Here is a 26446-nt window from a genome sequence, read left to right as displayed (position 1 = left end):
GATAATAATTTCGGCCCTACTGTGAAGTCGGAACTATCGCCAAATGTCCAGCTTCCTGAATCAAGTCACAAATCATAATCTATTCCTAATACTAGTCACTTTAGTATCTCTAACCTTCCATGTCTCTGTGATGCAGCTCCTCCCTATGCCACCTCCCTGCCCGACGACGTAGCAGTGCGTGTGGGCGAGGTGATCCGACTGCAGTGCCTCGCCCATGGTACTCCCCCGCTGCTCTTCCAGTGGACCAAGCTGAACGGCAGCCTGTCCACCAGGGCTGACGTCCAAGGAGGAGACCTCCAGATCAACCTGGCCATAGCCGAGGACGCTGGCACTTACAAGTGTGTCGCCACCAACAAAGTGGGGACCAGTGAAGCACATGCCAAGGTTACAGTCAGATGTAAGTACTGTGCCCAGTCACAGCCTGGCTTCTGTGATGATGAAATTAGTCTACAGTAATGTACCTATTTGTTACCATAAAAACGTATGGACACGGACACCTTCAGTGAATAAGCACACAAACACTCCCTTATTGTGTATGTATGTGTGCGTCTGTGTGTGAATGCGCGCGTGTGTGTGCACTTGCCTGCCTGCCTGCCTGTGTGTGTGTGTGTGTGTGTGTGTGTGTGTGTGTGTGTGTGTGTGTGTGTGTGTGTGTGTGTGTGTGTGTGTGTGTGTGTGTGTGTGTGTGTGTGTGTGTAGCGCCCCTAGCGGTGCGTGTGTCTCCTCAGGTGGAGGTGAAGGCCCAGGGTAGTGCTGTGGAGTTCACCTGCTCTGCTGCAGGAGGCCTGGGGACCACCATGGAGTGGCTGAAGGAGGGAGGAGCCCTGCCCCCCAACCATCACATCAAAGACGGAGTGCTGAGGTGAGAGAGCCAGGAGTCACTTTACAGCAGGCAGTCAAAATACATAACAGCCAAGTTAATAAACAGATCACTGACCATTTCGAATCCCACCCTACCTTCTCCGCTGTGCAATCCGGTTTCCGAGCTGGTCAAGGGTGCACCTCAGCCACGCTCAAGGTACTAAACGATATCATAACCGCCATCGATAAAAGACAATACTGTGCAGCCGTCTTCATCGACCTGGCCAAGGCTTTCGGTCAATCACCGTATTCTTATCGGCAGACTCAACAGCCTTGGTTTCTCAAACGACTGCCTTGCCTGGTTCACCAACTACTTCTCAGATAGAGTTCAGTGTGTCAAATCGGAGGGCCTGTTGTCTGGACCTCTGGCATTCTCTATGGGGGTGCCACAGGGTTCAATTCTCAGGCCGACTCTTTTCTCTGTATATATCAACGATGTCGCTCTTGCTGCGGGTGATTCCCTGATCCACCTCTACGCAGACGACACCATTCTGTATACATCTGGGCCTTCTTTGGACACTGTGTTAACTAACCTCCAGACAAGCTTCAATGCCATAGAACACTCCTTCCGTTGCCTTCAATTGCTCTTAAACGCTAGTAATACCAAATGCGTACTTTTCAAACATTCGCTGCCCGCACCCGCCCACCAGACTAGCATCACTACTCTTGACGGTTCTGACTTAGAATATGTGGATAACTACAAATACCTAGGTGTCTGGTTAGACTGTAAACTCTCCTTCCAGACTCATATTAAACATCTCCAATCCCAAATAAAATCTAGAATCGGCTTCCTATTCCTAACAAAACCTCCTTCACTCACGCCGCCAAACATAACCTCGTAAAACTGACTATCCTACCGATCCTCGACTTCGGCGATGTCATTTACAAAATAGCTACCAATACTCTACTCAGCAAACTGGATGCAGTTTAAGCCCCTTATACCACCCACCACTGAGACCCGTATGCTCTAGTCGGCTGGCCCTCGCTACATATTCGTCGCTAGACCCACTGGCTCCAGGTCATCTATAAGTCTATGCTAGGTAAAGCTCCGCCTTATCTCAGCTCACTGGTCACGATAACAACACCCACCCGTAGCACGCGCTCCAGCAGGTATATCTCACTGGTCATCCCCAAAGCCAACACCTCCTTTGGCTGCCTTTCCTTCCAGTTCTCTGCTGCCAATGACTGGAAGGAATTGCAAAAATCACTGAAGCTGGAGACTTGTATTTCCCTCACTAACTTTAAACATCAGCTATCTGAGCAGCTAACCGATCGCTGCAGCTGTACATAGTCCATCTGTAAATAGCCCACCCAATCTACCTACCTCATCCCCATATTGTTTTTATTTACTTTTTTGCACATCGTCATCTGTTCATCTATCACTCCAGTGTTAATTTGCTCAATTGTAATTACTCCGCTACTATGGCCTATTTATTGCCTTACCTCCTCACGCCATTTGCACACACTGTATATAGACTTTCTTTTTTTTCTATTGTGTTATTGACTGTACGCTTGCTTATTCCATGTGTAACTGTTTGTGTCGCACTGCTTTGCTTCATCTTGGCCAGGTTGCAGTTATAAATAAGAACTTGTTCTCAACTAGCCTACCTGGTTAAATAAAGGTGAAATAAAAATACATTTAAAAAATGAATAAACATGCAATGATCAACACAGTTAAAGGATGATCCAGGATCAACACAGTTGGGTTCCTGAGTGGTGCAGCAGTCTAAGGCACTGCATCTCAGTGCTAAGAGGCATCACTACAGACACCCTGGTTCAAATCCAAGCTATATCACAACCGGCCATGATTGGGACTCCCATAGGGCGGTGCACAATTGGCCCTGTTTAATCCCGGGTTTGGCTGATGTAGGTCGTCATTGTAAATAAGAATTTGTTCTTAACTGACTTAACAGTTAAGTAAAAAAATGTAAAACAATGATTCAGGATCAATGAAGTGAAATGATGATCCAGGATCAACACAGTTAAATGACAATCCAGGATTAACCAGATGATGATCCAGGATTAACAAAATGATGATCCAGGATTAACCAGATGATGATCCAGGATTAACAAAATGATTATCCAGGATCATGTCCCTCTTGGTGAAATCAGGACGTGCATTTGGGTTGTCTGCCTATATCTGATCCGTGTGTGTTTTGTGTAGGATTGAGAACCTGGATCAGAGCAACGAGGGCGTCTACATCTGCAGAGCCACCAGTGTTCATGGCCAGGCTCAGGATACCGCCAAACTCACCATCCAAGGTTTGCCCATGTCCAACACCCTCATACAATCATTGACACTGTCACAACCCATATTTATAACACAGAATATTTTGTATAGCCCCACTATGCAATAGTATAGCCCCACTATAGCCCCACTCTCAATGATCTGGGAATCACATAGATGTATACTGCTCAAAAAAATAAAGGGAACACTTAAACAACACAATGTAACTCCAAGTCAATCACACTTCTGTGAAATCAAACTGTCCACTTAGGAAGCAACACTGATTGACAATACATTTCACATGCTGTTGTGCAAATGGAATAGACAACAGGTGTAAATTATAGGCAATTAGCAAGACACCCCCAATAAAGGAGTGGTTCTGCAGGTGGGGACCACAGACCACTTCTCAGTTCCTATGCTTCCTGGCTGATGTTTTGGTCACTTTTGAATGCTGGCGGTGCTTTCACTCTAGTGGTAGCATGAGACGGAGTCTACAAACCACACAAGTGGCTCAGGTAGTGCAGCTCATCCAGGATGGCACATCAATGCGAGCTGTGGCAAGAAGGTTTGCTGTGTCTGTCAGCGTAGTGTCCAGAGCATGGAGGCGCTACCAGGAGACAGGCCAGTACATCAGGAGACGTGGAGGAGGCCGTAGGAGGGCAACAACCCAGCAGCAGGACCGCTACCTTCGCCTTTGTGCAAGGAGGAGCAGGAGAAGCATTGCCAGAGCCCTGCAAAATGACCTCCAGCAGGCCAGAAATGTGCATGTGTCTGCTCAAACGGTCAGAAACAGACTCCATGAGGGTGGTATGAGGGCCCGACGTCCACAGGTGGGGGTTGTGCTTACAGCCCAACACCGTGCAGGACGTTTGGCATTTGCCAGAGAACACCAAGATTGGCAAATTCGCCACTGGCGCCCTGTGCTCTTCACAGATGAAAGCAGGTTCACACTGAGCACGTGACAGACGTGACAGAGTCTGGAGACGCCGTGGAGAACGTTCTGCTGCCTGCAACATCCTCCAGCATGACCGGTTTGGCGGTGGGTCAGTCATGGTGTGGGGTGGCATTTCTTTGGGGGGCTGCACAGCCCTCCATGTGCTCGCCAGAGGTAGCCTGACTGCCATTAGGTACCGAGATGAGATCCTCAGACCCCTTGTGAGACCATATGCTGGTGCGGTTGGCCCTGGGTTCCTCCTAATGCAAGACAATGCTAGACCTCATGTGGCTGGAGTGTGTCAGCAGTTCCTGCAAGAGGAAGGCATTGATGCTATGGACTGGCCCGCCCGTTCCCCAGACCTGAATCCAATTGAGCACATCTGGGACATCATGTCTCGCTCCATCCAGCAACGCCACGTTGCACCACAGACTGTCCAGGAGTTGGCGGATGCTTTAGTCCAGGTCTGGGAGGAGATCCCTCAGGAGACCATCCGCCACCTCATCAGGAGCATGCCCAGGCGTTGTAGGGAGGTCATACAGGCACGTGGAGGCCACACACTACTGAGCCTCATTTTGACTTGTTTTAAGGACATTACATCAAAGTTGGATCAGCCTATAGTGTGGTTTTCCACTTTAATTTTGAGTGTGACTCCAAATCCAGACCTCCATGGGTTGATAAATTGGATTTCCATTGATTATTTTTGTGTGATTTTGTTGTCAGCACATTCACCTATGTAAAGAAAAAAGTATTTAATAAGATTATTTCTTTCATTCAGATCTAGGATGTGTTGTTTAAGTGTTCCCTTTATTTTTTTGAGCAGTGTATATCTCTATAAATGGCTCTGCAATTATCTTTATTTTTACAGTATTAATTCAGTGTTTGTATGAACCCTCTATCTCTTCTCCCTATTGCCTGCAGCCCTTCCCAAGGTAATGATCAACGTGCGTACCTCAGTGCAGACTGTTATGGTTGGTAACTCGGTGGAGTTTGAGTGCCAGGCCATCGGCGAGCCCCAGCCCACGGTGCGCTGGAGCAAGGTGGGAGGGCTGCTACCGGCACACATTGTGGTGAAGGGCGGCATGCTGAAGATCCAACAGGTGACAGACGCTGACGCTGGACAGTACCGCTGCACTGCCACCAACGATGTGGGCTCTGTGCAGTCCCAGGTTGTCCTCAATGTCCAGTGTGAGTAGGATAAGGAGTGTCCTGGTCCTGTACGTCTGCAACACACACACACACACACACACACACACACACACACACACACACACACACACACGCACACGCACACACACACACACACACACACACACACAGACACTCGCACAGCACACACACACACACACACACACACACACACACACACACACACACACACACACACACACACACACACACACACACACACACACACACACACACACACACACACACACACACACACACACACACACACACACACACACACACACACACACAGACACTCGCACAGACACACGCACACACACACACACGCATGCACACATGCACACATGCATACACACACACTCACACACATGCACACATGCACAGACACACGCATACACAAAGACACACTAACACACACACACTCCTATAGCTCTTGTCCCCTCTGACCATGTATTGACAGATGTTTGTTTGTAAAGCCCTACCCCAGATCGCAGCTCTGCCAGAGCTGAAGGAAGTGACAGTGGGATCTGATGCCGTCCTGCCCTGTGTTGCATCAGGATACCCAGTGCCTGCCATCAAATGGTCCAAGGTAACCAACACCCTATCAGTGCAACGGAAAACAAACTAGTGAAGATGGTGCCTATCTGTTTCTGACTATTTTCCATCTACAGTATGTGCCTTGTGAACAGGATCCTGATTTGACCTTTTGTAACATGTTCTGTGCATCCTTCTCTCTGTAGCTGGATGGGGAGCTTCCTCCTAAGTGTATACAGGTAGTCAACACCTTGACGGTTCCTGGATTGACCCACGAGGATTCTGGGACATACGTGTGCACTGCCTCCAACAAGCAGGGAAAAGTGGAGGCCTTCACCACCCTCAAAGTCCATGGTCAGTCAGCTCTATAGAAACACACTGTGGAAGAGAATATAACATTGTTGCCTGAATCCAACTCTATGATTCCCTGTTCCCTGTCTGTAGTTCATAGACAGTTCAATCAGAGGGGAACTTTAAATATTGGCAGTATCTAGCTACAACTCCTCTATCTCTACAGATCGAGTGATGCCCCATTTCACCCAGGAGCCCCTGTCCTATCTCACTCTGCCCACCATCAAGAACGCCTACAAGTCCTTCAGCATCAAGATCAGCTTCAGGCCAGACAATCCTGATGGTGAGAATTCAGTCACATTGGTATAATCAGATTCATGTACTAGACTAATGTTTTTGTCTGTAGAGTTTCGGTGCCAGTGGATTTGTGCATTTTTATGATTCAATGATACTGCATCTGTTATGATCTTATTTTGTGTCCTTTAGTACATTGTCGTTCCTTATTTTTGTCTTGTTTGTAATTTATTGTCGTTTTCCCATGTATGATTTTACCCCCCTGTTCTTCTATCTCTCCACACTCTCCCTCTCTTCTCACCTACGCGGTGGGAAGGTCTCATACTGTATGCGGGTGAGTCGCAGTGCTGTAACTCACACACTCAGGAATGAAGCAGGTGTTGCTTTTTGGGCTAGAAGTCCAGAAAAGCCACCAGTGATGTTTACCTTTTACCTTGCTATAAGGCATTATAATGTAGAGTATAGCTGGTAGCAGTCAGAAAGAAGCCTATGGAGAATGACCTATGTCCTCATTCAGGCATGATGGTTGTATTGGCAGCCCCCCTGCTCGTCAATCCATTACAGTCATTGGCCTAATGGTGTCGAGATAGTATGATGCATTGCTGATGCATGGAAATATGGCCGTTAACCCATTTCATCACTCTGCATCAGCTTATACCAACAGGATTGCAATTCTGCTTCCAAAGAAACGCTTTATTATTGCAAAATGAATGAAATACAATGTCTTAATAGCCTATACAATGAATGAGCCTCATAATGGACATTGTGCAGTATTGTATGTGGCTATAGGCATTTGTCTTCCCAGTTCTGACGCTAGTACAGAGCACAGTACCACCAGCAAGATGGGGTGCTTCGATGGGTGACACACATACTCTGATAACAGCTTCCATACCAACTTTATGGAAGTTATACAGAGTGAACAGAAGAACAAAGCAACACATGTGCCGCATTTAAGCTCTATCCTCTTCCCTTTCAGAGCCATAGATGTTAGGGATATGCTTATGTTTAGGAGGCATGGTTTTAGACTGCCCTGGCTTTGACCTTGATGATGATGATGGCCGCGGTGCTGGTTGGGAAGAGTTTAGCAGAGCATGTGTCGTTGGCATGCAGCCCGTGTAAAGGCAGAGCTAGACCAGACCAGACAGAGTAATGCCCCAGGGCAGAAGATACTAGAACCTGGCTTTGACTGTCCCCAGCTTGGCCCTAAACCTGCTAGCATGCAGCTTTTTTGACTGAGTGACCTCAGCTCTCACCCTGGTGCCTCTGCTTCTGACTGGCTCTAGGAGGGGAGATGTGTGAACAAAATTAATTGTACCTCTACTTTTCCACCAGGTATGATCATCTATAACGGACAGAAGAGGACCATGGGAGCAGACTTCATCTCTTTGGGGCTGGTGGGAGGCAGGCCTGAGTTCAGGTGAGCACCTGGCTGTGTCATTCTGGAGCATTAGGGGTTGCTATGCACGCTATATGAGCTCAATGTGTTATTGATGAACGGTAACTTAAACTGACAGAGTCTGTCAATATTGATGCTGATCACGATCATGATGACAGTGACAATGATAATAACGATAATGATAGCAATAACGCTAATCTGAACTATTTTCTCCCGGCAGGTTTGACGTGGGTTCTGGCATGGCCACCATCCGCTACCCAACCCCCATCAAACTCGGAGAGTTCCATACCATAGAACTCCACCGTAACCAGACACAGGGCACCATCATAGTGGACAGAGAGGCTCCAGTCAACGGAAGCTCACAGGTACTTTTACATTGTAGATTTTTTGATCCAGAGACTGTTGAACAATATTATTCAGACAAAAATATCCAAAAGAAGCTCCCAGGTAGTTTTTCATAGTCAGTTATAGACTGTTGAATTTATACAAAGTACATATCCAGGAGATTAATCCATGAACACTGTTTCCTGTCTCGTATCACAGGGCAAGTTCCAGGGGCTGGATCTGAATGAGGAGTTGTATGTGGGTGGTTACCCCAACTACACCCTCCTGGCCAAGACCGCTAGCCTCAAGACTGGCTTCATTGGTTAGAGATCATTGTTTTGTTTTGTAGCTAGTTATGCTTAACAACAGTACTACACACTTTGATGACACTGTATGGCGTGATATTAATGCCAACTGGAAGTGAAATTCAATCATTTTGAATTGTTATAGAGCTATTATTCAATGTTTTGGAATGTTCTCATTGGTTCATGGTTTAAGGTTCATGGTTCTTGTTCTGTCCAGGCTGCATCCGTAAGCTGATCATCCAAGGTGATGAGGTCATCTTCAAGGATCTGGACCGCAGCTCTACGGGCGTGTCCAACTGTCCTGTCTGCACTGACCGTCCCTGTCAGGTCAGCTGACCACCACTACCTCAGACCCCACTTGTTAAATACAATTCATTCATTGTGATGTTTTGTTTCAGAATGGAGGGACATGCCAGGACTCTGATGCCAGTCTGTACAAGTGTAGCTGTCCCAGAGGATTCACAGGGAGTAACTGCCAGCACCACTCCTCCCTGCACTGCCACCCAGAGGCTTGTGGACCAGACGCCACCTGCATCAACCGTCAGAACTCCCTGGGCTACGACTGCCGATGCCACTTGGGGAAGTCTGGAAACAAGTGCATGGACGGTAAGGGAATCAGCTTATTTTCCTTTGCAATGTCCCCTCCTCGAGTGGGCAAGCCTCTGCCCACCCGACGATGGTAGAACAGCGGCTCGCCCCACACGGGCCTCTGATGGCAATACGACAGCGGACCTCCTTTCCCTTGTTTTCTGTATCGTATAACCATTGAGGCATGATCCCACTTTCTTTCTAGACATCATATTTGAACATCTTGTTGATGTTTGTTTCCTCTAGGTGAATTGGTGACTACTCCCTTGTTTGACGGTATGGACTCGTACATTGCATACCCTCCTCTGACCAACATCCACAATGACCTGCACATCGAGATGGAGTTCAAACCCATGGACCTGGACGGTCTGATGTTCTTCAGCGTGGGCAAGAAGATGAAGACAGAGGATTTTGTCTCCATAGAGATGGTGGATGGACACGTGCAGTTCCGCTATGAACTGGGGACTGGTGAGAGCGTAGAGATTCAATATAATACTGTATACTGCATAGTACACAATAAGGAGTTTTATCATGAATGATATTTATTGATGTGGGTGAGAGGCCCTGATATATTACTGCTATACTATGATAGCTACTCAACCTGCTGTATCCTCTCCAACTGTTACCTTTTCGTTTTCGAGATCAAAGCGGTTTATGGTTGTGCCCTAGATTCTTGAATCTAAAAGGGATACTTCGGGATTTTGGCAATGAGGCACTTTATCTACTTCCCCAGTGTCAGATGAACTCATGGATAGCATGTTTATGTCTCTGCTTGCAGTTTGAATGAAGTTGCTAGCGCAATTGCTAACTAGTGTTAGCGCCATGACTGGTAGTCATTGCCCAGTCATTGCGCTATGGTATCTGCTAGCATGCTAGGAGATACCATAGACTTCCAGTCATTGTGTAAATGCTAGTTAGTGTTGGCTCGCGAAACTACCTCTAACTTCCTTCATACTTGACACAGAGACATAAAAATGGTATCCAAGAGTTAATCATTGCCAAAATCCTGAAGAATTCCTTTAACTAATATTGAGTCACTTGTAACTCTGTTGACCTATATAATCATTGTCTCTAGATTAAGTATCTCCGATGTTTCATTGGCCTAGTTTTCACACTTAGCTCCTCTCAGGCATCAACAAAACAGTGGAAAAGGAAACTATCAAGGCATTAGCAAGCACTGACGTGATAGTGGAAACCATGCTACTGTCTTTGTTTCCAGGCCAAGCTGTCCTGCGCAGTCCTGAGCCGGTCACCCTGGGCCAGTGGCACCGCTTGGAGGCCGGGCGCCTCGACAAGGACGGCTCTCTGAAGATTGACGGTGGCCGGGAGGTCAGGAGGTCGTCGCCAGGCAAGGCGCAGGGCCTGAATATCCACACCCCCATGTACCTAGGAGGAGTCCCCAACATTGACATCATACCCAAGGCCCTTAACATCAGTGTTCTGTACGATGGATGCATAGGAGAGGTGAGCTCAACACACACACAGCATGAGCCATGATGGCCTTTATTATAATTCATAAGCACTTATGTCATGTTTATAACCACCATATTACTACAACAGCGTCACATATCCAAACAGTCACAGAACATCAATAGTAAAAAAAGAAACATGAAACTGTCTTCTTTTCCCTGATTGTTTGACATGAATAATTGGACTTGATTGGACCTCTAACCCTCTGTGTTGTCCAGGTGTCCATCAACGGTAAGAAGGTGGACCTGTCCTACAGCTTCACAGACAGCATGGCCATCATCCAGTGTAAGGACAACAGTCCCTGTGACCGCAACCCCTGTCTAAACGGGGCCAGCTGCATGCCGAGCGCCGAGTATGAGTACCAGTGTCTATGCAAGGACGGCTTCGAGGGTGAGTACATTGTATAGTTAAATTAAGTACTATCTATGGGAATTCAGTTTGGTTAGAGCTATGTGGCGTAGATTGATTTAATTATTGGCATTCAATAACCCTATTCTGAAAAGAATCTTTCCCAAACGAGATAACTGTCGTGTGTATCTCTCCCCATAATGCCACTTTGACCCCTCTAATTTCTGAGCCCTGTCTCTGTTCCCTCTCCAGGTGAGCGATGTGAGGTGTTGAAGGATACCTGCCAGAGCAGTGACCAGTGTCAGAACGGAGGCAGCTGTGTCAACAACCAGTGTGTGTGTCCTGTAGGCTTCAATGGCCCCGTCTGTGGCGAGAGTGAGTACTGCTCTAGTCCCCTCCTATACACTACACACACAACCATTCCACAATATATTCTAGTCCCCTCCTATACACTACACACACAACCATTCCACTATATATTCTAGTCCCCTCCTATACACTACACACACAACCATTCCACTATATATTCTAGTCCCCTCCTATACACTACACACACACAACCAGTCCACTATATATTCTAGTCCCCTCCTATACACTACACACACACAACCATTCCACTATATATTCTAGTCCCCTCCTATACACTACACACACAACCAGTCCCCTATATATTCTAGTCCCCTCCTATACACTACACACACAACCAGTCCACTATATATTCTAGTCCCCTCCTATACACTACACACACAACCATTCCACTATATATTCTAGTCCCCTCCTATACACTACACACACACAACCATTCCACTATATATTCTAGTCCCCTCCTATACACACAACCAGTCCACTATATATTCTAGTCCCCTCCTATACACCACACACAACCAGTCCACTATATATTCTAGTCCCCTCCTATACAATACACACACACAACCATTCCACTATATATTCTAGTCCCCTCCTATACACTACACACACACAACCATTCCACTATATATTCTAGTCCCCTCCTATACACACAACCAGTCCACTATATATTCTAGTCCCCTCCTATACACTACACACACAACCAGTCCACTATATATTCTAGTCCCCTCCTATACACTACACACACACAACCAGTCCACTATATATTCTAGTCCCCTCCTATACACTACACACACACACAACCAGTCCACTATATATTCTAGTCCCCTCCTATACACTACACACACAACCATTCCACTATATATTCTAGTCCCCTCCTATACACTACACACACACAACCAGTCCACTATATATTCTAGTCCCCTCCTATACACTACACACACAACCAGTCCACTATATATTCTAGTCCCCTCCTATACACTACACACACAACCAGTCCACTATATATTCTAGTCCCCTCCTATACACTACACACACAACCAGTCCACTATATATTCTAGTCCCCTCCTATACACTACACACACAACCAGTCCACTATATATTCTAGTCCCCTCCTATACACCACACACACACAACCATTCCACTATATATTCTAGTCCCCTCCTATACACTAACACACACACAACCATTCCACTATATATTCTAGTCCCCTCCTATACACTACACACACAACCAGTCCACTATATATTCTAGTCCCCTCCTATACACTACACACACAACCAGTCCACTATATATTCTAGTCCCCTCCTATACACCACACACACACAACCATTCCACTATATATTCTAGTCCCATTAGATGTGACTTTATTATCATAGACATTGAGGGAGACTAGCAGATCAAATGGAACAATTCTGGTTAGAGTATCTGGATAAGAAATCATTGTAACCTAATTACCTAATTATAACACTTTGACTGTGTTCACATATAGTATTTTTGTTCTCTCTCAATTTGTCCAACAATTGCTGTTGCCATAAATGCTGGGTATGGTATATTGTTTGTAGCGCTGTTTCTTCATTCGGAGATACAGACATCTCTGGGCATACCATCAAACCGCTTCACAGTAGCACTGTGTATATGTTAGCTTAGAATACACCCCTTTAATCTTGACAGAGATATTAGTTACCAGTAGACATAACAATCTCTCTCCCATGGACCATTGCATTAGCTCGGCCTCAACCAGACCCCTCGTCTAAGGAATGGGCTCATATGAAGATGATTCTCCACAACGTAACATCCGAAAGCTATTCTAGTCTATAGGATCCAGCAGTGGTCTGTAGTGTTGGGTGTCAAAGCGACATGATCTGGTGTCTTACCCCTGCACTCTAATGGCTATGTTCCACACACACAGGCCAGGTCTCCAGCTTCGCCGAGGCCCTGTGGAATTTGGAGGGTAGCGGGGTTAATGGTACAGTATCCCTCCCTTCAGTTCTGCCTGACACAACCGTGACTAACCGTCAGGGGCCCATCTGATCGACCTAAGGGCCCCCGAGAGACCCGCATGGCCCCCGCCGCCAGCCTAACACACACTCAGCAAATCAGAGAAACTTACACAACACTGTACTACCAAAACAACGCTACACATTCATATACTGTACTGAACTGGTGGCTGGGGTTCCTATCCTGTGAAATGTTGGGAGGGGGGAATTGTATGTTGTTAAAGGCTAAGGGTACGGTACTATGCAGATGGATATTGCGTCTTCTTGCGGTTGTGTATTATTGGGTTTTGGCCCTTTGACACCTTTTCTCTCTCTTGTTTGAGATACTGTGTATGTTTTAGAGATGCAAGACATATAGAATTCCCCTTTTGTCCTCTCCTAAACAAGCGTCCTGTCGAGTCTGACATAACCAACTACTTACTGCAACATCTTCCAAACTGCCGTCTTCCAAACTGCCTGTCCAAATCAACAACAGAACAGCTGTTTTTTTTCTCCACTTCTGCTCTCGTTCGTTGGAAACTGAGAATGTGAAATGCGTTATTTTCTACCCATTGGAACAAGGATGTTTGTTGTCAGTTACTAACCACTAAAAGTATTTTTATGAAAGTGTTATGATGTGAGAGCCGTTTGGGTGAGTTGAAACACCCTTGAAGATGATAACTATGCATGGAGCACTCGATCGCCTGGGTCCACACTGCACTGAGATGCCTGTCTCGCTTGACTCTACAGACCTAGTGTGTGTGATGAATGACATGTACTACGGAGAATGTCGTCTGACTGTGTTATTTTGTACAGTTTGTCTGTCTGTCAATACAGAATTTTCAATCTGCACTTAGTATAAAATACTGTGTTGAGGAATGTGTCAAAAGTAGAGCTATTTAAAAATATAAATACAAATATTGATTAGAACGTTTATTTGTCTTTTTCCCTCTTTCTTAAGTATTGTGTACTAACTACTGTTAGTTTCTAACTGAGCCAGTTGGACGGAGGTTCCATTCACCCTGCTGCCACCGGAGGGAGCACTAACACTAAGGATGTTTAGAGCAACATACAGGAAACTGAGGTGTTGTGTTTTCTACTCTGTTTTTATAGATGCCCCCATTGAGTATGCAGTTAAATTCTATGACAACGGTTACCTTTCTCTTCCCAAGACTATCTTCCCCAGAAGGTGAGCCAGAGTTTCCCAAGTGGAGAAGGAAGTCACTTTCTTTAAGCTGTATCAGTTTCCTTCTCTACAATTGTCACTATTGTATTGAGACATTGACATGGTCTAGGTAGTTTTAAAACCATGTCTGGGTCTCCCCCTCTCTCTTTCTCTCTCTCCCTCTCCCCCTCTTACGCTCTCTTTATCCATGTATACAGTGCATTTGGAAAGCATTCAGACCCCTTGACCTTTTCCACATTTTGTTACGTTTCAGCCTTATTGTAAAATTGATTAAATAGTTTTATTCCTCATCAATCTAAACACAATACCCCATAATGACAAAGCAAAAACAGGTTTAAAGACATTTTTTCTAATTCAACGCTGAAACATCACATTTACATAAGTATTCAGACACTTTACTCAGTACTTTGTTGAAGCACCTTTGGCAGCGATTACAGCCTCGAGTCTTCTTGGGTATGACGCTACAAGCTTGGCACACCTGTATTTGGAAAGTTTTTCCCATAATTCTCTGCAGATCCTCTCAAGCTCTGTCGGGTTGGATGTGGAGCGTCGCTGCACAGCTATTTTCAGGTCTCTCCAGAGATGTTTGATCAGGTTCAAGTCCAAGCTCTGGCTGGGCCACTCAAGGACCTTGTCCCAAAACCACTCCTGTGTTGTCTTGGCTATGTGCTTAGGGTCGTTGTCCTGTTGGAAGGTGAACCTTCGCCCCAGTCTGATGTCCTGAGCACTCTGGAGCAGGTTTTCATCAAGGATATCTCTGTACTTTGCTCCATTCATCTTTCCCTTGATCCTGACTAGTCTCCAAGTCCCTGCCGCTGAAAAACATCACCACAGCATGATGCTACCATCACCATGCTTCACTGTAGGGATGGTGTCAGGTTTCCTCCTGGCGTGACGTTTGGCATTCATGCCAAAGAGTTCAATCTTGTTTCTCGTGGTCTGAGAGTCCTTTAGGTGCCTTTTGGCAAACTCCAAGCTGGCTGTCATGTGTCTTTTACTGAGGAGTGGCTTCCGTCTGGCCACTCTACCATAAAGGCCTGATTGGTGGAGTGCTGCAGAGATGGTTGTCCTTCTGGAATGTTCTCCCATCTCCACAGAAGAACTCTGGAGCTCTGTCAGAGTGACCATCGGGTTCTTGGTCACCTCCCTGACCAAGGCCCTTCTCCCCTGATTGCTCAGTTTGGCCGGGCAGCCAGCTCTAGGAAGAGTCTTAGTGGTTCCAAACTTCTTCCATTTAAGAATGATGGAAGCCACTGTGTTCTTGGGGACCTTCAATGCTGAAGAAATGTTTTGGTATCCTTCCCCAGATCTGTGCCTCGACACAATCCTGTCTCTGAGATCTACGGACAATTCCTTTGACTTCATGTTTTTTTCTGCTCTGACATGCACTGTCAACTGTGGGACCTTGTATAGACAGGTGTGTGCCTTTCCAAGTCATGTCCAATCAATTGAATTTACCACAGGTGGACTCCAATCAAATTGTAGAAACATCTCAAGGATGATCCATGTAAACAGGATGCACCTGAGTTCAATTTCAAGTCTCATAGTAAAAGGTCTGAATACTTATGTAAATATGGTATTTCTGTTCTTTATTTTTAATACATTTGTAAACATTTCTAAAAACCTGTTTTCTCTTTGTCATTATGGGGTATTGTGTGTAGATTAATGAGGATTTTTTATTTATTTAATCCATTGTAGAATAAGGCTGTAACGTAACAAAATGTGAAAAAAAGGAAGGGGTATGAATACTTTCTGAATGCACTGTATGTGTGTTATAATGTCTGTGTGTGTGTTATAATGTCTGTGTGTGTGTTATAATGTCTGTGTGTGTGTTATAATGTCTGTGTGTGTGTTATAATGTCTGTGTGTGTGTTATAATGTCTGTGTGTGTGTTATAATGTCTGTGTGTTATAATGTCTGTGTGTGTGTTATAATGTCTGTGTGTGTCTGTGCGTGTTGTGTTTTGCAGCGGCCCTGACACTCCAGAGACCATTGAGCTGGAAATCAAGGTCAACACCAACTCCAAAGAGGGCCTGATCCTGTGGCAGGGAGTGGTATGTCCTAACCTGGCCACCGTACTCATGCACCCCCGGGGCAATACTCAGCACTATTTATCATCCTAACTATCTAATCACATATTTACCAATAACCTACCATAGAGCACTTTGATTCAGCACTTCCGTTTACACTCACTGTCATTAATGATAATAATTATAATAATACATTGGATTTGTGTCTCGCTTTTCTCAGACTAAAAGTGGTTCACTGGCATTCAACTGCTCTTTTCCTTTTGGTTGTTTCTAATGTTTTTAACTGGCTCTCACAGCTCACTTCTTTCTCATTGCATTGAGATTGATGTAACTTACAGACTGGCTGTCGGTTTGGCATGTTGGCTCTGGTCCAGGCATGGTTTGGCATGGTTTGGCATGGTTTTGACAGAACTGTTTTGATTGACTGCACTGCATGTTGCCTGGTTGTTGCTTTGCCTCTCTAACCCAAGCCCCTTCCCATCTTCCCCAGGAGTCAGTTAATGGCGCTAGCCATTTCCGCAAGATGCATGCTAGTAAAAAGGTATCCACCTCGCCAAAACACCTGGTAAATATGGTATATTTCAGGATATGTACTTCATGTATAGATGTATTGTAAGATGATTTGACAGTCTTACACTATATCTACACCATAACTATGGATACATGTTTTGAACTTGAATCTATATGTGTTGTTTTTCCCGGCTGGAGCAGCCTACTACCTTTAATTAACAAATCAATTAAATCAATCAACCCTTAACAATAATATGTATGTTGTATAATATGCACTATGGCTGTGACAGCTTCAATGCTCATTGTTATGTTGCATGTAACATTTATTCTGTACTACCAAAAGGAGCTCGATTCAGGTTTGTGATCAAAGTTTGAATAGGTCTAAAAATATATTTGTGTGTATCCTATACAATACAGGGAACTCCACAAGTCTTAATACAAAACCTGTGCGCTCAGTATATGAACAAATCCATTATGGTTTTAATATATGTTCCAGATATACAGTATGTTAGATATACTGTATAGTATATCCCCCATACTCAACTGGCTGACTGCGGTACGATTTGGACCCAGAATGGGGTCAATACGGACCACGGTTCTCAACTAATCAGTTGGGCTTCGACCCCTGGTATCATATAAACATACATAAGACATGGATTTTTTGATTATTGCAGGAAATTAGCTTTAAAACAGAAAAAAAACATCTCTGCCCCATGCAAAATGTGAAGAATTGTGGGAAATTAGGTTTAAAATTGCAACAATTTCTCTCCTCCGAAAAGAGCGGTGTGAACAGTTTTGGGTTGCGAGGCTGGGGTTTGTTACTATGCCGAAAAATTACAATATTCATCCCGACCTTTGCCACCTAGGAAATGTGTCTGACCAGACCTTTTCAAGTAGTATTTGAGTATACCTACTGAATATGATACAGTATATGCTATTTTACTGTCTGTCATTATACTGTCATAACTTTCCTTTAATTTGTCATCTAAATAACTTTATTTCCAGGAACTTGGAGATCAAGGCAAGGGCAAGGACTTTATCAGTCTTGGTCTGCAAAACGGACACTTAGTCTTCAGGTAAGAAAGCATCACTGACATCACTGTTTTTCTTCTTGATTATGGTGGTATCCTAAGGAATATACCATGCTGTTCGTATATCTGATTGGTAACATTGTTTGCACCAGTCCTAACTAAGCACATACGGTGGGGTCCGAAATGATAAAAGACATAAAGATGAGCAAGAATGACTGTATAAAATAAATAATGAAAATACTGAGCTATATTGTACACTCATCTTTATCAAGGATGTCAGTAATTTCAGCCCCCACTGTAGGTCTTTATTCTCCTCTATGTAGTCCCAGTAGTAATGCTGCTGTTGCTTGTTCCCTGTCTGTCCACAGCTACCAGCTGGGCAGTGGTGAGTCTCAGATCCAGTCCAGAGAGCCCATCAACGATGGCAGATGGCACAAGGTCACTGCTGTGAGGTAACATACAGTACATGACCTTCCACTCTCATGCTCTGTTACACCTTGGATTATTCACCTCTTATTCCACATACAGTGGAAGATCTACTTTTAATAGAATAGAAAATGATTATATTTTTAGTAGTGATTTATGTTCTCAACGAATATTCTCTGTGCTTCGTGATGAAGTGTACTGATTATACGAGTAAGGAACGTTTTCTTCTGTGTGTGTGATCAGAACTGGTAAACAGGGATATATTCAGATAGACGGAGGAGCCATTCGACGAGGACAATCACAAGGCAAAAGCATCATGGTGAACACCGAAGGCAATGTATACCTGGGTACGTGTCCTCCTTCCCGTTAGAGACATGTTGGGAAAATGTCAAGTATTCATTTTCAAGGTCTCCAAAGAGTTTGAAAGTACAGTGTCCCAAATCTATAGGCAAATGACTGATTGACAGAGGTGATATTGTGTCTTCTCTAAGGACCTTCACTGAGGTTGTGTGTGTGCGTGCATGTACTCATGTGTGTTTATGTGTTACAGGAGGTGCCCCGGACATATCTGCGATGACGGGAGGGAAGTTCTCCTCGGGGCTCGAAGGCTGTGTGAGGAACCTGTCTCTGATGAACGCCCGGCCGGGAGAGCAGCTGGCCAGACCCATCGAGCTGCAGGTCCCGGCAGAGAATGGCATTAACGTGGGCCGTTGCTCATCATAGACCTACAGCACCTCCCCCCCACAAACACACACCCACACACACACACACACACACACAGAGAGAGAGAGAGACTATGGAGACAAGATACACACACACACATTCACAGTTACACGCAAACACACAGAGACTTACATACATGCATACCCACGGTCAGTTTGATACAAACGTGGTGCTTTGCTCCAACCAAAAACAAAGATACACAACACAAAATGATATTTTGCTCTATGTGCATTAAACCAAAAAAAAAGAGAAAAATGAAATGATATTAACAAGTCTTCACTTCCTCAGTGTTGTATTGTCAATGAAGGTCAAGGACTATTAACACAGACCAGTACAGTTTACATACTCCCGGCAGTAGCTTTTAGCCATGACAACAAGAGAGTAAAACGCTATAGGCCTTCTACGATGGGTCAGATCCTATGGCGTTGGAGATGTTTTTACAGCACTGAATTTTTATTTATATACATATAAATATATATTATATATTTGTGGGGGAAACATGCAAACTAACCATAACTGCTCTTCTACCATAACTGTCCTAGAGTTGATTCTGGGTTCTAATACTGTGTGTCCAGGGCTTTTTATAGGGCCTAGTTGTGTTAATACTTGAAGACATTTAGGCCTTCTACTTTCTTCTTCACTTCTGTAGGGGAACCTGAGGGGCGAGCATGCTCACAGCCTTGTCACACTATTTGTAGAGGGGTCACAGAGGTCACGTCACAAAGCAGCATCAAGACACATCTCAGGGGAAGACAGGATTTTAAAAACAAACAGAACGCTATTAGAAGTAATGGTGCTTTTCAATTCTGCCAAATCATTTCTGATCTGATTCTAAAATCACTTGCCTTTCCACACCTAGCATGGTTGCCTCTTTTGTGTCTGTAAATAGTTTTTTTTAAACTTGGTGCTATTAAGTCAGACATGAAAATACAGCACACGAACACTCATGTGTCTGTCTCCTTATATTAATGTACTACATGTGTTGTTACATTTACTTCATTTCTACATTTGAAATAATATCAGTGTAAAACACATGTTACACCTGCCTACTTTCTTTCACCTCTCCTGAGGTTGGGGAGGTTGTGTTGTTCTCCAGATTAAATCGGAGGTTTATTTTAGTATTTTTAGTGTGGCTCAGTCTCCTCATGAGTCCTATCTGATTGAGTAGATCTCAAAAGACGTGAAGATGGTGTTTTAAAGAATGAATGTAGATTGCATTTTGAAGTTTTTTTTATTATGAACGGTTCTGAGAATTCTAAGACATTTTGTAATTTTGCTTCTGCAGTCACAATCATGTGCTTACTATTTGCAAGTCAGTTAAAATATCTGTTTAGTCTGGGTAAGTGGGGGTTCCAGGACCGACTTTGGGAAACCCTGATTTAGTAGACGCTCTTATCTAGAGCAACTTACAGTAGCCCTGTACATTTCTCATACTGGTCCACCGTGGGAATGGAACCCACACCCCTGGTGTTGCAAGCGCCACGCTCTACCAACTGAGCCTCACGGGACCATCCCTATATGATGTTGTGTGTGTACTGTATGTGATTGTACTGAATGCGTGTGAACTGTGTACTGTTACTCTATGTGTGTGTACTTTATGTCCGCATCTCGCCATCTAAATCCTCAGGAGGGTTAACGCAGAACTGCGTCAGAACTGCGTCAAGATGTTCCTCAGTCGTTTTCAGGTTCAGTAGCAAGTAGCCTCAGTAGGTCTCATAGAACGAACAGGTCTGATATGGAACTCTAGCAGCTGCATCATTTTGTTAGCTGTTGTACCTAACGCACTATGCAAGCAGATTTATACCAACATATTTTGACATGGATATGGCTTCCATAAGTTGGGGTAGACAGATTGGATGAGATGAACAGTAGACATACAGCAGACAGACTAGATGACTTCAGCAGTGGGAGAATACAGCTGAAACCTGCCTGGTGGGGTGCATGCTAGCTGTGACCTATGGAGCTCCAATGAGCATGCTCGCCCACACTGGTTGACCACATGACAAATATGGCATCATAGTTCACTTCATGAGATTCACAAACTTTTCACATTTTAAGATTATGTTGATTAATATTCTAAAAATGAGCACTATCATTTCACTTAAAGTTGCTTCATTTTTATTTATTTTTGTTTCTTTATTTTATTCATTTCTGTTTATTTCAGGCTTGATTCTGCTGTTGTAGAGCAATCAGAAAAGCTTGCCATCATTTTTTTTCTTGCGTTATTGTGTATTCCCTCCTCACAACCCTGTTTCCTTCATGTTGGATTTTTAATACCGTTCTTCTAAGTGTCTTCCCCAACTGGAGTTCCCACCATGACATATACAGTCTCAGTGGAGTGTCTGTGGAACAACTGTGGTAACTGACAGTAACATCAGCCTGAGAAGGGCTTGTCAGCTGCTTTGTGCCAGACCCAAATAGATCTATGTGTATGTATAGATCTATACATACAGCATGGCTCTGGTTTGAAATGATAAAATGGAGGATTTTAGGCTCTGTATGTCACATTGAGTAGAGTTACCAAGGTTACAATGCGTTTATTGTGTAATTGACAAGAGTAAACACTGCATAAACACAGATGAGAAAAACATCATACCATCACAAATCATTAATACATTGAATGCCCTATTTGTGTGGTCTTAAATCATAAGATAGAATTGGGTATGGTTGATGTACTGAGTATGTATAAAGTAGATATGGGCACTCATCATTGATGAAGATATTATTTCACCTTTTTTGACATTTTTAATATTGTCTCTGTTTCATTTTTTTGGGATTAAAGACATATTGAAAAATACTGTCACAAATTTCTAGTGAGTGGAAGTGTACTACACATAATGTTATTGTCCATTGGATGATACTGCTCTTGTTCCTGACTGAACCATTTCCAGAGTTGGAAGGAAGGACTCTTCTCCTCCCTCAGTGTTTCTTCATTAAAACAACATTCATGTGCTATTTAGAATCTTGTGAGTCGTGTTCTTTTCCCATCATATTATTTTTACCCAGTTCTATTATTATTTTCTTGTATAATTTTTTTAACGTTCTATTGACAGTTGTCAATATATTCCTCCTTTATCTACTAATTGACTTCCAGATATTGCACACTCCAGTCCCAGGATATTCAAATCAAATCAAATGTTATTTGTCACAGGTGTAGACCTTACAGTGAAATGCTTACTTACAAGCCCTTAACCAACAATGCAGTTTTGAGAAAATACCTTTAAAAAAGTATGAGATAAGAATAACAAATGATTAAAGAGCAGCAGTAAATAACGATTGATACGATGATACGATTGATAAGATTGAATGATACAATTGTTACCCTTAATCATCATTATGTTCTCTCATCATCTTTAGTGGGCCAGCTCTTTACCCAGGACCCGAGACAGTGTGATTCTCTATTACCAGGCCTATTGACAAAGTCAAGGTTCAATGTTCCCAATGGAAGTTAGACCCAAATCAGGTTTCTGATATGGATAGCCTCAGGACCATAGAGATCTCTTATTACTGTAAATTATGATTATCAGATTAGATGAGGCATGGCAAATGTTTATATAGTAAGTAACCGTGGCTGTATTTAAAAATGCTTTTATATTTCATTTTTACTGCTCTGTTCTACCAGCATTACATACACATTACATTGCAACCGTGGAAGAAGCATCCCAACAAATAGGTCCCATGAACACAAAGAAAAGTTAAGTTGTTATTGATTACTGGCCATGTAATATTGGAGACATACCACTGTATGCACATTGGCCAAACGTCAAAAGAGACGACAGAAGACACATTCTTGCAGTTACAACAAGTCAAACTAGTCATTGTTGAATTCACATTCGCTGCTGGGACTGCACGAGACAACTACACAAAGATAAGATCCCACAATCACAGGTGGGAAAAAGGGCTGCCTAAGTATGATCCCCAATCAGAGACAATGAGAAGCAGCTGCCTCTGATTGGGAACCATACTAGGCAGGCAAAGAAATAGAAACCTAGATATGCCCACCCAAGTCACACCCTGACCTAACAAAATAGAGAATAAACAAGGCTTTCTAAGGTCAGGGCGTGACACATACACTATATGTACAAAGGTATGTGGACACCCCTTCAAATGAGTGGATTCGGCTTTTTCAGCCACACCAGTTGCTGACAGGTGTATAAAATCGAGCGCACAGCCATGCGATCTCCATAGACAAACATTGGCAGAAGAACGATCTTATTGAAGAGCTCAGTGACTTTCAACGTGGCACCATCATAAGATGCCACCTTTCCAACAAGTCAGTTCATCAAATTTATGCCCTTCTAGAGCTTCCCCGGTAAACTTGAAGTGCTGTTATTGTGAAAATGTCTAGGAACAACAGCGGCACAGCTGTGAAGTGTTAGGCCACACAAGCTCACAGAACGGGATTGCCAAGTGCTGAAGCGCGTAAATCTGTCCTCGGTTGCAACACGTCACTACCGAGTTCCAAACTGCCTCTGGAAGCAACATCAGTACAAGAACTGTTTGTCGGGAGCCTCATGAAATGGGTTTCCATGGCCAAGCATCCACACACAAGCCTAAGACCGCCATGCGCAATGCCAAGCATCAGCTGGAGTGGTGTAAAGCTCGCTGCCATCGGACTCTGGAGCAGTGGAAACACGTTCTCTAGAGTGATGAATCACGCTTCCCCATCTGGCAGTCTGACGGACGAATCTGGGTTTGGCGGATGCCAGGAGAACGCTATCTGCCCCAATGCATAGAGCCAACTGTAAGGTTTGGTAGAGGAGGAATAAAGATCTGGGACTGTATTTCATGGTTCAAGCCCCTTAGTTCCAGTGAAGAGAAATCTTAATGCTACAGTATACAATGACATTGTAGATTATTCTGTGCTTCCAACTTTGTGGCAACAGTTTGGTGAATGTCCCTTTCCTGTTTCAACATGACAATGCCCCCGTGCACAAAGCGAGGTCCATATAGAAATGGTTTGTCGAGATTGGTGTGGAAGAACTTGACTGGCCTGCACAGAGCCCTGACCTCAACCCCTTTGGGATGAATTGGAATCCCGACTGCGAGCCATGCCTAATCGACCATCATCAGTGCCCGACCTCACTAATGTTCTTGTAGCTGAATGGAAGCAAGTCCCTGCAGCAATGTTCCACCATCTAGTGGAAAGCCTTCCCAGAAAAGTGAAGGCTGTTATAGAAGCAAAGGGGGGATAAACTCCATATTAATGCCCATGATCTTGGAATGAGATCTTCGACGAGCAGGTGTCCACATACTTTTGGTGATGTAGTGTACTTCCAGAGACAATCACTTGGCAATGGATGGTTACATAACAAGATTAAATGCACCTTAGGCTGTTCTCAAGAAGCGTGGAAAGCTGCGCTGAAATTAAGTGTGGTGTCTTTACTATCATAAAATGTGAAAACTGTTATTTTCTCAAATCAATTATCTGTAATTATTATTAAGTGATTAAACTAATCATGTAAATTTAATTAACTATGAAGTCGGGGGACCACGGAAAATGTTCAGATTACAAAGTTATAATTTTCCGAATATAACTCTTCAGATATTTTAATATCTGATCAATTAGTCTTCTATTAATTAATTATTATTATTACCTTCCTCAGTCTCATCTTAACGTCGTAAATTGTTGGTTATCTGCACGAACCCAGCCTCTACTATGAATCATCCATACACCAATTGGCTCAATTATTTATTTACTAACTAACTAAATAATCACTGAAATACATAAACAAAGAGTAGATATTGGTTACTAACAATGATAGGAAAGAGTCCCTAGTGGGGTAAGCCGATACGACTGTTTGGTGGACAAAGGGAAGGGGTGGGACTGAGAAAGAGAAGGAAAGACAAATGGATGCATTACACACAGTCTATAATTATATACATTGAAATGTTAATCCTTCGCACATGAACGGCCGCTCATTCGAGAATAATTGCAAGTATATATTTACGCCCGTATGTCATTGTTGTCTTCTCTGTTGGAATCCGGTCCGTCTGCTGGAGAATTCTTCAGTCTCTCTGATCAAAGTATTTTGTGCTTAGAATGGATACATCAGAGTACCATTCAGAAATGTTCTCATAGATTAGATGTTTTGGCGGTTGTCTGTATTCTCCTCCTCGGTTTACGTAATTTCTAGCTGCAGACTAGTAATTCATATCTAAGATTTGCTCTTATTCTGTATGTATCCGGTATGTTTTGGTCTCAGAAATTCAACCATTTGCAACCTCAGCTCACGCTGGGGTTTGCTTAGTCTTAACTATTCTTCACCAGGAGTGGGTTTTATCTGTAACAATAGAAAAGGGTGGTCCATGATGCCTAATGTGCTGTCTGGGCTCACGGGGGTGTGGCCACTGACTAGTTCATCTTGATATGAAAAACCCATACTCCCATTTAGAAGGTTAACATCACATTACATCTTTTCACAAATAGTTTCATGTTTAATCACATACGTTTCACAATATTTAGATGTAAACCTAATAGCTGGGAAATACACTTTAAGAGATACCGTTATGTGGGAGATACCGTTACACACTCAACATAACTGTCCCTTAAGTGTCCAGGGACCATTCCCACACTCTCAAAAGTATACATATTGTTTCATTCTCCCATTTTGGGGATTTAAGAGTTTGACCAAGTGAAATCCCTTGTTCTCTTTCTGTGCTCTCTCTGCGTGACCAGGGGGAGAGAGTCTCTGCCAGGATTTTACGACCTGAGACAATAAAACCTGGGTTTAGGAGAGAGAGTGAGAGAGAGGGGGAAGCCATGATCTACACCCAGAAAGGGCCACGTCATAACAGAAGTTACAAATCAATGCCACATTCAAGTGTGAGGACGAGTAACCTTGTCCCATTATGTAGGGAGATTTCTAACCCTAGGGTCAAAAGTGAATGTGATACTTTGGTTGTGGTGAGAGTTCACGTTCATGGTTCATGTCACAATGACTGTGTTTATGTAAAAAGGATTATGCCATTGGACATTTCTATTCAGTGTGGTTGACTAGGGATCAAGGTTCAAATGAAGATCAAAGGTCAAATATTGTTTACGTATAACGTCAATACACCTGGAACATTGCTTGTTCTTTTTCTCTTTCTTTTCCTAAATATTCACATTCAAGTATAAAATCCCAAAATGTTAAATTGTATTTAGGTATACTACAGAGTCACTGGTATTGATCTTCTGTGTCTTTCACTAATGTTGAGTCATAAGACTGAAAGGAAATTTATCGGTAACAGCATATCTTTTGCATCTAGTATTTTATGACATTGTAAATCTTCACACCAAGTCCAACAAGAATACGTGTGGCTAGGCGTCCGGTCAGCAGGACACCTGTCGACAACTTCCAATGAAATTGGAGGGTGTGCAATCCAAATAAATAATCATAAAAATTGTGGGTATTAAACATCTAGGTACATACAAGTGTCTTATATCGGT

General features: G+C 43.6%; 1 protein-coding gene across 16 annotated transcripts in view; it reads left to right on the top strand.

Moving 5' to 3' along the window:
* hspg2 (heparan sulfate proteoglycan 2) overlaps positions 1–21976 on the top strand; it is a 199816-nt gene extending 177840 nt beyond the window's left edge. For 8 of the 16 annotated variants that reach the window (XM_014146820.2, XM_045696264.1, XM_045696273.1 and 5 more), the window contains 25 exons: positions 137–397; positions 700–862; positions 3026–3123; positions 4944–5210; positions 5690–5802; positions 5954–6101; positions 6265–6381; positions 6649–6666; positions 7665–7749; positions 7949–8093; positions 8272–8374; positions 8575–8684; positions 8756–8963; positions 9192–9413; positions 10165–10409; positions 10634–10805; positions 11016–11138; positions 13042–13098; positions 14222–14297; positions 16264–16348; positions 16815–16889; positions 17840–17910; positions 18234–18317; positions 18535–18638; positions 18842–21976. In XM_014146820.2, coding sequence (XP_014002295.2) covers positions 137–397; positions 700–862; positions 3026–3123; positions 4944–5210; positions 5690–5802; positions 5954–6101; positions 6265–6381; positions 6649–6666; positions 7665–7749; positions 7949–8093; positions 8272–8374; positions 8575–8684; positions 8756–8963; positions 9192–9413; positions 10165–10409; positions 10634–10805; positions 11016–11138; positions 13042–13098; positions 14222–14297; positions 16264–16348; positions 16815–16889; positions 17840–17910; positions 18234–18317; positions 18535–18638; positions 18842–19014 — 3323 coding nt within the window. In that variant the 3' untranslated portion in view covers positions 19015–21976. The remainder of the gene's footprint in view (positions 1–136; positions 398–699; positions 863–3025; positions 3124–4943; positions 5211–5689; positions 5803–5953; positions 6102–6264; positions 6382–6648; positions 6667–7664; positions 7750–7948; positions 8094–8271; positions 8375–8574; positions 8685–8755; positions 8964–9191; positions 9414–10164; positions 10410–10633; positions 10806–11015; positions 11139–13041; positions 13099–14221; positions 14298–16263; positions 16349–16814; positions 16890–17839; positions 17911–18233; positions 18318–18534; positions 18639–18841) is intronic. The other 8 variants (XM_045696272.1, XM_014146825.2, XM_045696262.1 and 5 more) reach the window with 7 other exon arrangements.
* Positions 21977–26446: the final 4470 nt, after the last annotated feature.

The sequence above is a fragment of the Salmo salar genome, chromosome ssa15 (assembly GCF_905237065.1).
Source record: "Salmo salar chromosome ssa15, Ssal_v3.1, whole genome shotgun sequence".
Taxonomy (NCBI): domain Eukaryota; kingdom Metazoa; phylum Chordata; class Actinopteri; order Salmoniformes; family Salmonidae; genus Salmo; species Salmo salar.
Note: the sequence above shows the minus strand (reverse complement) of the source record. Positions and strands in the feature narration are given on the sequence as shown.